This window comes from Myotis yumanensis, unplaced genomic scaffold (genome assembly GCF_028538775.1).
Source record: "Myotis yumanensis isolate MYYU_CA2020_CCGP unplaced genomic scaffold, mMyoYum1.0.hap1 SCAF_1, whole genome shotgun sequence".
NCBI classification, from domain to species: Eukaryota; Metazoa; Chordata; class Mammalia; order Chiroptera; family Vespertilionidae; genus Myotis; species Myotis yumanensis.
The window spans coordinates 131,014,006-131,026,511 of NW_027223752.1; the positions used below are offsets into that span (position 1 = coordinate 131,014,006).

The window sequence follows — 12,506 nt, forward strand, 5'->3', positions numbered from 1 at the left end:
GCAATACATTAAAAAGATCATACACCATGCTTAAGTGGGTATGCAAGGTATGCAAGGTTGGTATAATATCCCCATATCAATATACTTGATACATCACATAAACAGAATGAAGGATAAAAACCACATGATCAATAGATGCAGAAAAGGCATTTTATAAAATCTAGCACCCATTTATGATATAAACTCTCAGCGAAGTAGGAAAGGAGGGAACATACCTCAACATAATAAAGGCTATACACAAACCCACAGCCAACATCATACTCAGTGGGTAAAAACTATAAGCGTTTGCCTTAAGATCCAGAAGAAGACAGGGATGTCTACTTTCACCAATCTTATTCAACACTAGAGGCCCAGTGCACAAGATTCATGCACTGGATGGGGGTGGGGGGTTCCCTTAGCCTAGCCTGTGCCCTCTTGCAGTCCAGGGCTCCCTGCATTGAGCATCTGCTCCCTGGTGGTCAGTGCATATCATAGCGACTGCTCATTCCGCTGTTTGGTCAATTTGCATATTCCACTTTTATTATATAAGACTAGAGGCCCAGTGCACAAAAATTTGTGCACTCGGGGAGCGGGGGGAGGGGGGTGCCCCAGCCCGGCCTGTGCCCTCTCGCAGTCTGGGACCCCTCGGGAGATAACGACCTGCTAGCTTAGGCCTGCTCCTGGGTGGCAGAGGGCAGGCCCAATCCCTAAGTGCAGCCCCTGGTCAGGCTCAGAGCAGGGCCGATTGGAGAGTTGGGGCGCCGCCCCGTCATGCACAGAGCAGGGCGGATGGGGAGGTTGCGGCCCCACCCCCTGTCACGCACAGAGCAGGGCCGATCAGGGGGTTAGGGTGCTGCCCCCTGTCATTCACAGAGCAGGGCTGATCAGGGGGGTTGGGGCTCCGTACCCTGTCAAACACAGAGCGGGGTCAATCAGGGGTTGGGGAGCTCCCCCCTGTCACGCACAGAGCAGGGCCGATCAGGGGGTTGAGGAGCTCCCCCCTGTCACTCACAGAGTAGGGCCGATAGGGGAGTTGGGGCACCACCCCTTGTCACACACAGAGCAGGGGGGATCAGGGGGTTGGGGCGCTGCACCCTGTCACACTCAGGGCAGGGCCAATGGGGAGGTTATGGCTCTACCCTGTCACACACAGAGCAAGGCCCGTGGAGGGGGGTTGGGGCGCCACCCTCTATCACCCACAGAGCAGGGCCGATCAGGGGGTTGGGGCGCCACCACTGTCACACTCGGGGCAGGGCCGATGGAGAGGTTATGGCTCTACCCTGTCACACACAGAGCAGGGCCCGTGGGGGGGGGGGGGGTGGCGCCGCACCCTGTCACACACAGAGCAGGGCCGATCAGGGGGTTGGTGTGCTGCACCCTGTCAAACACAGAGCCGCAGGGCAATCAGGGGATTGGGGAGCTCCCCACTATCAGGCACAGAGCAAGGCCTGTGGGGGGGGGTTTTGGGGTGCTGCACCCTGTCACACACAGAGCAGGGCCGATCAGGGGGTTGGTGTGCTGCACCCTGTCAAACACAGAGCCGCAGGGCAATCAGGGGATTGGGGAGCTCCCCACTATCAGGCACAGAGCAAGGCCTGTGGGGGGGGGTTTTGGGGTGCTGCACCCTGTCACACACAGAGCAGGGCCGATCAGGGGGTTGGGGTGCTTTACCCAGTCACGAACAGAGTAGGGCAAATAGGGAGGTTGTGGCCCCACCCCCTGTCACACACAGAGCCACAGGGCGATCAGGAGGTTTGGGCGCTGCCCCCTGTCACGCTGATCCCGGTGCCGGGAGCCTCACTGCTCCGCTGATCCCGGTGCTGGTAGGCATATTGCCCTTTTACTATATAGGATAGAGACCTGGTGCATGGGTAGGGGCTGGCTGGTTTGCCCTGAAGGGTGTCCTGGATCAGGGTGGGGGTCCCCACTGGGGTGCCTGGCCAGTCTGGGTGAGGGGCTGAGGGCTGTTTTCCGGAAGCGAGTGACTGAAGCTTCCAACCGCTCTTTGTTTTCTTTTCTTTTTTTTTTATACTGGGCCAGCTTTAGCTCTGAGGCCTCGCCGCTGAAAACATCGATACAATGTTGCGGTCCGAGCCCGGCTGAATGGAAGCCGGTTTCTGGGGTTTTGTTTAGCTTCTTATTTGCAACATAGTACATGGTTGCTTAGAGTTGCAGCTGAGAGGCCGGCAAGTGAGGCGGGTAACGTTGGAGTCCGCAGCAAGCAAGCCTCATGCTCACTTCAGTGCCTGGCTGCCGGCCGCCATCTTGGCTGACAGTTAATTTGCATATACTCAACTGATTAGCCAATGAAAAGGGTAGCGGTCGTACGCTAATTACCATGTTTCTCTTTTATTAGTGTAGATAGTACTGGAAGTCCTAGCCATAGCAGTCAGACAAGAAATAAAAGGCATCCAAATTGAAAAGGTAGAAAACTCATTATTTGGAGATGACAGGATACTGTATAAAGTCCTAAAGATTCCAATGAAAAACTACTAAAACTGCTAAATAACTTTAGTAAAATAGCAGGATGCAAAATAAATATCCGGAAATTAATTGCATTTATATACACCAAAGGGAAACTAAGAAAATAAACCTATTTACAAGTGCATTTAAAAAAAAATTCCCTAGGAATAAATTTAACCAAGGATGTAAAAGACCTGTCCTTGGAAATTAAGACACAGACTAAAGAAATTGAATAATATAGAAATAAGTTGAAACATACAACATGTTTATGGATAGGAAGAATTAACATCATTAAAATGCCCATACTACCCATAGCAATCTATAGGTTCAATGCAATTCATATCAAGTTATCAATGGCATATTTCACAGAACTGGAACAAGTATTTCAAAAATTTGGACCCAGAATAGCCACAGCAATCTTGAGAAAAAAAAAAAAAACAAAGTTGGAGGAATCATGCCACCTAATATCAAACTATATTATAAGGCCGTAGTTATCAAAACAGCATGATACTGGCATTAAAACAGATATATAAATCAGTGGAACAGAATAGAGAGCCCAGAAACAAACTGCCTTTATGGTCAATTAATATTTGACAAAGTAGGAAAGAACATATAATGGAGTAACTGTAGTCTCAATAAATGGTGTTTGGAAAATTGGATATAAACATGCAAAATCATGAAACTAGACCACCTTCTCACACCATACACAAGAATAACCTCAAAATGGATTAAAGACTTAAATGTTAGACTCAAAACCATAAAAATCCTAGGAAAAAAAACATTGGCAGTAAAATCTTGGACATTTCTCATAGTGATATATATTTTTTTGATGTAGCACTGTCAGCAAGGGAAACAGGAAAAAAGTAAACAAATTCGACTAGATCAAACTAAAAAGTTTGCACAGCAAAGGAAATCATCAACAAAATGAAAAAACACCCCACTGATTGGGAGATAATATTCACCAATGATACATCTGATAAGGGTCCATAGCCAAAATTTATAACAAACTAATAGAACTTAATGCCAAAAAAAGCATACTGAAAATCCAGTAATGAATGGACAAAGGACCTGAATAGACACTTTTCCAAAGAGCACGTACAGGCTGATAGACATATGAAAAGATGCTCCATGTTACTAATCATCAGAGAAATGCAAATTAAAGTACAATGAGATATCACCTCACAACTGTCAGAATGGCTGTCATCAATAAATCAATAAACAACAACTGTTGATGAGGATGTGAGACCCCTTGTGCACTGTTGGTAGGAATGCAGATTGGTGCAGGTATTGTAGAAAGCAGTAAGGAGTTACCTCAAAAAATTAAAAATGAAACTAATTGCCTTATGATCCAGCAATTCCACTTCTGGGAATATATCTGAAGACTCCTGAAACACAGATTCAAAAGAATATATATGCACTACTATATTTATTGCAGCATTATTTACAATGGCCAAGATTTAGAAGCAGCCCAAGTTCCCATCAGTAGACGAGTGGGTAAAAACCAGTGGTACATCTACACAATGGAATACTAGTTGGGTGTAAAAAAAGAAGGAAATCTTCCCTTTTGCAACAGCATGGATGGACCTGGATAGTATTATGCTAAGTGAAATAAGCCAGTTAGAGAAAGACAAATACTATATGATTTCTTTTATATGTGGAATCTAATGAACAAAATAAACTGACAAAGAAAATAGAAACAGACTCATAGATACAGAGAACAGACTGATGGCTGTCAGAGGGGTGGGGGTTCAGGTGCTGGGTGAAAAAGGTGAAGAAATGAAACAAACAAAAACACACACCACCTAGCCTGGCTGGTGTGGCCAAGTTGGTTGAGCGTCCTCCCATACACCAAAAGGTGGTGGGTTTGATTCTTGGTCAGGGGACATCTAGATAATATTGGAATTTTAAAATATTGTAGTAATTTTATGTACCTTTTAAATTTAAATATGTGTGAGAGTCCAACTGTGATATTGTGAATATAATAATTTAGCAGCATTTCTGTGCTTTCTTCTTGTCTTTAGCTGGGCAGATGCTCAAACTCAAATCCAAAGCATTGCTGCATCTTTTGACCAGGAGGCTGCTGCCATTCTTATGGCCAGGCTGGCAATATATAGAGCAGAAACAGAGGAAGGGCCAGATGTGCTTAGATGGCTAGACAGACAGCTCATTCGACTGGTACGTAGTGAACATTGTGCTTTTCTAAATCTGTATGTCTTTATCTGTAGTAAATATTTGTGGCTAATAATCTTTTTTAAAGTTTTTAACAGTGTAACTAAAAGACTGTATGAGGGTCTCCTGTTCAAGTTCTGTAAAAAGCATATTAATGAACAGTAGAATTCACTTACCTCTTCCAATAACTAAAATGCCTGAGTTGTGCGCTCGTTTCCCAGTATGGGGTGTTCAGGAGGCAGCCGATCAGTGATTCTCCCTCATCATTGATGTTTCTATCTCTCTGTTTCTCTCCCTTCCTCTCTGAAATCAATAAAATATATATTAAAGAGTTGCCCTATTATTTGACATGCTTGTAAAACACAAACACTAATCTATACTAATAAAAGGGTAATATGCTAATTAGACCTGGCATCTTCTGGATGTCCTTCCGGACAAAGCCCTGGTGGCAGGGGCTGAGGTAGAGGTGGTTAGGTGTAATCAGGCTGGCAGGGAAGAGCAGTTAGGGGCAATCAGGCCTGCAAGGGAGGGCAGTTAGGGGGTGATCAGGCCAGCAGGCAGGCGAGCAGTTAGGAGCCAGCGGTCCCGGAGTCGGCCATCCTCTGAATGATTCCTGGATTGGAGAGGGTGCAGACCAGGATGAAGGACCCCCGTTCTCCCCTCCACCCCGTACACAAATTTCATGCACTAGGGCACTAGTAAAATATAAAACAGAGTGGCCTTGTAAATAACTAAATGAGTCAGTTATAAAAAACACAAAATTACAAAACCCTGACTATATAATTCACTTCTAATCTACACATTCTGTAGTTTGTATCAGTCACAACAGCAGCAAGTCTGTTGTGACTAGAGGACAGGTGAGTCATAGCACAATGAAAAATGTACCCAGATCTTCTGTCACAACAGTATAACTTGTCTGTTCTATAACTCAGTTGGCAGCTGTGTGTAAGAGGAAGTTGGTGGAGGGGATTTGAGAGGGAGAGGCTGATGTCAGACTGCTCCTCTGCTTTCTGTGCAAACAACTTTCACCAGTTATCTGTTGTCTCCCTGTGTCAAATACAGAGAAAGGAGTTATCCAGATGAACATAGTCTTACTGCATACTGCCACATGGGAATGAAATATCTATACTAATAAAAGGGTAATATGCTAATTAGACTGGATAGACTGGACATCATTCTGGGTGTCCTTCCTGACAAAGCCAGGGCCCGGGTGGTGCCGCCCGGGGTCCCGGGTTCCTGCCCAGGCAAAGCTGTCCAGAGTCCCAGGTGCTGGCCTGGGTGAAGCTGCCTGGGATCCCAGGTACTGGCCCAAGCAAATGGGTCCTGGGTGCCTGCAGCCAGCCAAAGGGAGGGAAGCCCAGGTCCTGGTTGCCTGCAGCCAGCTGGAGGAGAGAACCCCAGGTCCTAGTTGCCTGCGGCCGGCCGGAGGAGGGAAGCCTGGGTCCCGGGTGTGGGGGCTGAGGCAGAGGTGGTTAGGGCTATCAGGCAGGCAGGCGAGCAGTTAGGGGCCATCAGGCAGGCAGGCGAGTGGTTAGGGATGATCAGGCAAGCAGGCAGGCAGAGGGGTTAGGGGAGATCAGGTAGGTAGGCAGAGACGGTTAGGAGCAATGAGGTAGGCAGGTGAGTGGTTAGGGGCGGTCAGGCAGGAATAGTGGTTAGGGGCGATCAGGCAGGCAAGCAGGTGAGCGGTTAGGAGCCAACAGTTCCAGATTGCGAGAAGGATGTCCGACTGCTGGTTTAGGCCTAATCCCTAGGTGTCCCAGATTGCGAGAGGGTGCAGGCCGGGCTGAGAGACCTTCCCCCCCCCCGCCCAAATTTTGTGCACTGGGCCTCTACTCTATAAATAAATTGGAAACTGTCCATCACTGTGGTTGGCATGCTATGGTGTGAAAAGTTTAAAAAAATAATTTAAAAAAAATCATAAAACGCTTAGTGACTAAGAACCCCTTATATATGATAAAAGTGGTGAGAATGTGATCTTTACATTTTTTTCTTTAGTTGATTGAATCAAATTTAGTGTACAATTGAAGTGAAGCTTAAGGTGATGACAAATGAACCTCAGTTACAGAAACTATTCTAAGTAGCTAATATAGTGTAGCCTCATTTTTGGTACTGAATCCATGCTGTTGAATTTTCAGCTATAACAGTGATAGCTACACAAATAGAGAAAGGGTTAATATTTTTCTAGTGAAAAATCTATGAAATTATACTAACAAACTTCTTTGCCTTAATTTGGCATAGTGAATATAGTTTTTTTCTTAATTATTTGGAGTAATGTTAATTAAAAATAAACATCTATTTAAAAACTATTTTTAAATAGTGGGCATTATATGGCCAAGTTGGTGCTGGTACCACATTTGCTTCTGACATTTTTAATACAGGGTGTTCCCCCAAAATGTATATACACTTTGAATAATTATTAATTCCAATGGGTTAAATCTGAAAAGAAACATCAATTGAGCTATCAGCTGATAAGTGTGTATACATTTTGGGGGGGACACCCTACATACGCTCTTGCTCCCCTTGGTCAGCATCACTTAAGGTACTGGCATCAACACATGATTTGCCACCTCCATTCTCAGTCTCTTGTTGATCACTTTGTGTACAGCTTCATGGATCTGTTTCTTACCTTTTCTATTGAATGACATTCTCTTACAATTCAAAATCAATATTTGATTTTTTTTCATCATTGACCTTTAGTTTACCCACTAACCACTAATTGTGTTCTCCCTTTAGCTGTGCTGCTAGTCCAATGGAAAAACACTTCATCTGATTAGTCTTGGCCCAGGAAATTTCTCTTGTTTAAGACACTTGGGGCTTTCCTTGAAAATTTTACCCAAGCCAGGTTTTTTCTTGCTATTCCAGTGAGACCAAGCCCTTTTTAAAGATGACCACTTTTGCCCTAGCCGGTTTGGCTCAGTTGATAGAGCATCAGCCTGCGGACTCAAGGGTCCCAGGTTCGATTCCAGTCAAGGGCATGTACCTTGGTTGTGGGCACATCCCCAGTAGGGAGTGTGCAGGAGGCAGCTGATCAGTGTTTCTCTCTCATCGATGTTTCTAACTCTATCCCTCTCCCTTTCTCTCTGTAAAAAAATCAATAAAATATATATTAAAAAAAAAGATGACTACTTTTGTCATTATCATTTTCTTATGGAATTTAGGCTTTGACCTATTTTTTTTAATGTGGCTGCCTTGATGCATAAATAATACTGAATTAAGGATAGGACAAGCCTTCTTGCAAGTGTTATTTTTCTCAAGAACACTATTGTCGTTGCTTTATCTGCTCAATCATATTACTTCTGAATAATTCAAACAGTGGATCTTTGATATACCTTCTTTATGCTTCAATCTTTTTTTTCTCATATGATTAGTGATTTGGTTGGGTTGTAAATAAGGCTGACTCCTCATGGTAAGTGAATACTAGGGCATTTGACTAGTGTTCAGAATTTATTTTTAAGAAGTAGCCCAAAAATTAGAAATTCATGTTTGTGTATGTTATACAAAGTTTACATTGTTATCTGTGGTAAAGTACAGACAATATCATTTGTTATATGTATGATAGAATGTGAACATTTTCATTTGTAAGAGCTCTTACAAATCAGTTAGGTTTAGGCAAAAAATGAGCAAAGATCATGAACTAGGAATTAGCAAAAGAAGAAATGTGAAGTGACTAGTAAATAAGAAAAACTTACCAAATCTTACTTATGATCAAAGTTCTAAAATAGAATAAGACAAAAATTATCATCTGTCAAACTGATAAGAATTAGAATAGCTTGTAGGTGTATGAATCTGTACAACTTTTGTAAATATCTTTAACCTTATATAAAGAAGGCTGCTGGTGCCCTAGCCGGTTTGACTCAGTGGATAAAGTGTCAGCCCACAGACTAAAGAGTCCCGGTTGCATGCTCGATCCCTGGCCCTGATTAGGGCTTATGCAGGAGGCAACCAATTGATGTATCTCTGACATCATGTTTCTCTGTCTCTTCCACTCTCTCTAAAAATCAATGGAAAAATATCCTCTGGTGAGGATTAACAAAAAAGAACAGCAACAAAAAAAGAAGGCAGTTGGTGGCTTATATCAAAAACTTAAAAACTACCTTTTATCTGAAATTCTACTTCTAGGAATTTATATCTTTCTAAAGATATAACAGAACAAATGTAAATGCTAATGATGAATGATTGGTTAAAATAGTTATATTATATCGATGTCAGTATCAGTATAGTGGAATGCTAGTGAGCCATTAAAAATGAAGTAATAGAGTATTTAATGACATGAAAAAATGTTCATAATAAAAGCAAAAATTTTGGACATAGTTATTCGATACATCCCATCCTGGAAATTGTCCTTTTGGACATCCTCAGTTACCCAAGCACAAAAGTTAATAATCTTTTCATTACCCTCACTATCCATAATATCAGATTTCCCTAATGTTTTAATAGACTCCTAGGTACAATAGTAAAAATATATATTTAATATAATGTGATTTGTAGTTCTGAATAATGCCTGACATATTGGCTTTTTCACATCTTTTCAAGGTATTAGATATTCTAGGTCAGCACTATCCAAGAGATAGGTGGTGGAAATAGCTATAGTTTGCACTGTTTATATGGAACTATTACCCATATGTGGCTATTGAGCTCTTCTAATGTAAAGGTGGGCAAAAGTGGGTTTATAGTTGTGAATATACAAAACAGTATATCCTTGTATTTGTTATTAATTATTGTTATTTATTTGTATTACAACTATAAACCTACTTTTGCCTACCTCCGTATGGCTAGTGCAACTGAGGAACTGGATTTTTAAAAATTTTTAATTACTTTAACTTACCACATATAGCTAGTGGCTATCATATTGGACAGTGAAGATTATTATCTTAATCTATAGGTTTCACCAGTGAAGTATAATTAGGAAACATTGAAGACTGCCAAACTCTTATTCCCAGATAGCGAGATTTGTTTTCTAAGGATTGGCTCTACAACTATAACATTTCTATCCTTTGGATAACAGTAGATCTGAAGTGATTTTTCATGGAAGCCAAAAATGTGATAAAATTAATTATGCCTTTTTATATGCTCTACTAGAGGCCTGATGCATGAAAATTCTTGCAAGAGTAGGCCTTCCTTCCCCCGGCTGCTGGCACTGGCTTCCCTCTGGCACCCAGGACCTGGGCTGGCTTCCCCCGGGCTGCCTGCAGGCACCCGGGAACTGGATTGACTTCCCTCCAGCCCTGGCTTCGTCAGGAAGGATGTCTGGAATGACATCCAGTCTAATTAGCATATTACCCTTTTATTATTATAGATAAGGCATAGATAAACACATAAATGATATAGTAGTTCTGAAATTCAAATATATTTCTTTGGTTGTAATAAGTCTTTTAGTAAGTCTATAAGCAATATTCCAATTTTAGCCTATATCAAATATCTGCCTCCTAAAGGATAATAGATTTTTATTTTTTATTTATTTATTTTTTTAATTATTACTATTTTTTAAATCTTTAAATTCTTTATTAGTTAAGGAATTACAAATGTGTCCTCATTCCCCCCCATTAACCCCCATCCTCCCCCCGCCCCACTCATGCTCTCATCCCCCTGTTGTCCATGTCCAGGATAATAGCTTTTTAAAATGGAATATGTATAGGCCACAGTCTTAATTCTATGCCAGGAATTATATTACTAACATGTCTTATTTGATTTAGTGTCAGAAATTTGGAGAGTATCACAAAGATGATCCAAGTTCCTTCAGATTTTCAGAAACTTTCTCCCTTTATCCACAGGTGAGTAGATAAAAGGTCTGTGTTCTTTGTGTTGATAATAGTGTTGGGTCTCACTTTCCTTATTGACTTTTATTTCTCAACTTACAAAGCCTATTTATTGTTTTGGGATAGCTAAGAAATTAATATTATGCTGTGAGTTGTCAGTGAAAAAAGTATATAGTATTTTTATGTTGCCCTTGCAAATAGTCATTTATTTGTGGTGACTAGAAATCTACATAAGAACCCTATTATGGAATAGAATTAGAGGTAGAACAGATTAGTTTTCCCTTTGATATAAGGGGTCTAATTACAGTGGTACCAAAAGAACTTCACCTGAAGTGGTTCGACCAATCAACTAGTCTTACAGCATGGTATCAGCACCCAAGAACAGTTTTATGGAGATATACCAGATAAATAGAAAAGAAGCTAATTTGATTTATCTTACAGAAGCTTTTCATTTGGGCAGTGGAATCTATCCCTCTATCATTTTGATAGATATATTTTTTTAAAAATATATTTTATTGATTTTTTACAGAGAGGAAGGGAGAGAGATAGATAGTTAGAAACATCGATGGGAGAGAAACATCGACCAGCTGCCTCCTGCACATCTCCCATGGGGGATGTGCCCGCAACCCAGGTACATGCCCTTGACCGGAATCGAACCCGGGACCTTTCAGTCTGCAGGCCGACGCTCTATCCACTGAGCCAAACCGGTCCTGGCATGATAGATATTTTTAAAATCTAGGTTATTTATATGAGTAACAGGTAACATTTATTCAATGAAGTACTGTGTGCAAGGAACTTTAGGAGAATAAAGATGACTGATGTGGATCCCATTTTTTTAATACTTCTAAAATAATTTATTTTTTCATTGCCATGACAATCAACTTTGATACTAACATTTTAGTAATTAAAGTAGGAGTATAAGAAGAGCCCTAATCTATAAGGAATGCTCACGTCCCTGAAGAAGGGGCAGGTTGGGAAGGGCCCAAATTTTTGCTGGTCTTTAAGTGGAAAGGCAAAACATCACACCTTGAAAAGAGGCTTTACTCAGCCAAAGTTAATAAGACCTCTTTAAGCCTATTGATCTGAAGCTGTTCCAGGAAGGAAAAAAAAGCGTCCAGGCCAGACATTCAGCAGCAGCCAGAGTTGGATTCTATGTCACCAGAGTTCTGCGGGGAGGCAATGGGTGCCACTGATGTTGAAATACATTGTTGAGGATCGATCTTGATGCCATTTGCCTCATTGTGGATATCAAATAAACCCTGCTGGATCTTCCTATATATTTCTCTGGCTGTGTTAATGAAGGCCTCTTCAACATTGCAGGCTGTTTTGGCTGAAGTTTCCATGAATATAAGTCCATGCTCCCGAGTAAAGGACCCCCCCCCCCGCCCCCCTTCTTTCTTCCCATCCCTGCGGGACTCTAAGTCACTCATTCCCAATCAGCATGATAACCATGTTGGAACTAGAGTGCTGCCGGGCATCCTCTAACCATGAGGTCAGGTGGTTGAAGTTTTCATGCCTTGTGATGTCGTACACTAGCAGTGCTCCAGCTGCTCCCCTGTAGTAGGAATGGGTGATAGAACGGAAAGTTTCTTGCCCAGCTGTATCCCAGATTTGCAGTTTGATTTGTTTCCCTTCAATGTTGACCATACTGGCCCCAAACTCCACACCTATGGTGAGGTTGTGGACAGGCTGGAACTGCTTGTCTGTAAACTGCAGGAGGAGACATGACTTCCCCACACCTCAAAGAGGAGGATGCACATTCTAGGCTTCATGTGGCCGGGGACAGTCGTGGATCCCATTTTTAAGGAGCTTTCAATCTGAAGGGTGAGATCGCAGAACTGAAAATGAGAAATGGTATGAGAGATATATAGAATTTAAAGGAATCTGGAAGGAATCCTTCCAAATGGGTGGTTAGTTACATATTTAGGTTTTTTGCTATTTTTAAATCCTCACCCAAGGATATTTTTCCATTGGTTTTCAGAGAGAGTGAAAGAGAGAGGGAAAGATGTGAGAGAAACACATTGATTGGTTGCCTCCTGCATTGTGCCCTGACCAGGGTCTAGGCCGGGGAGGAGCCTGCAACTGAGGTATGTGCCCCTGACCGGAATGGAACCCAGGACTCTTTGGTCTGCAGGC

At 42.3% G+C, this 12,506-nt stretch overlaps 1 protein-coding gene and 1 pseudogene across 3 annotated transcripts in view; one reads left to right on the plus strand and one right to left on the minus strand.

Moving 5' to 3' along the window:
- SEC23A (SEC23 homolog A, COPII coat complex component) overlaps positions 1-12,506 on the plus strand; it is a 68,126-nt gene that overhangs the window by 40,171 nt on the left and 15,449 nt on the right. For all 3 annotated transcript variants that reach the window (XM_070431844.1, XM_070431851.1, XM_070431855.1), the window contains exons 14-15: positions 4,464-4,617; positions 10,308-10,385. In XM_070431844.1, the coding sequence (XP_070287945.1) occupies positions 4,464-4,617; positions 10,308-10,385 (232 nt within the window). The remainder of the gene's footprint in view (positions 1-4,463; positions 4,618-10,307; positions 10,386-12,506) is intronic.
- Positions 11,498-12,017, minus strand: LOC139005743 (ras-related protein Rab-2B pseudogene; annotated as a pseudogene).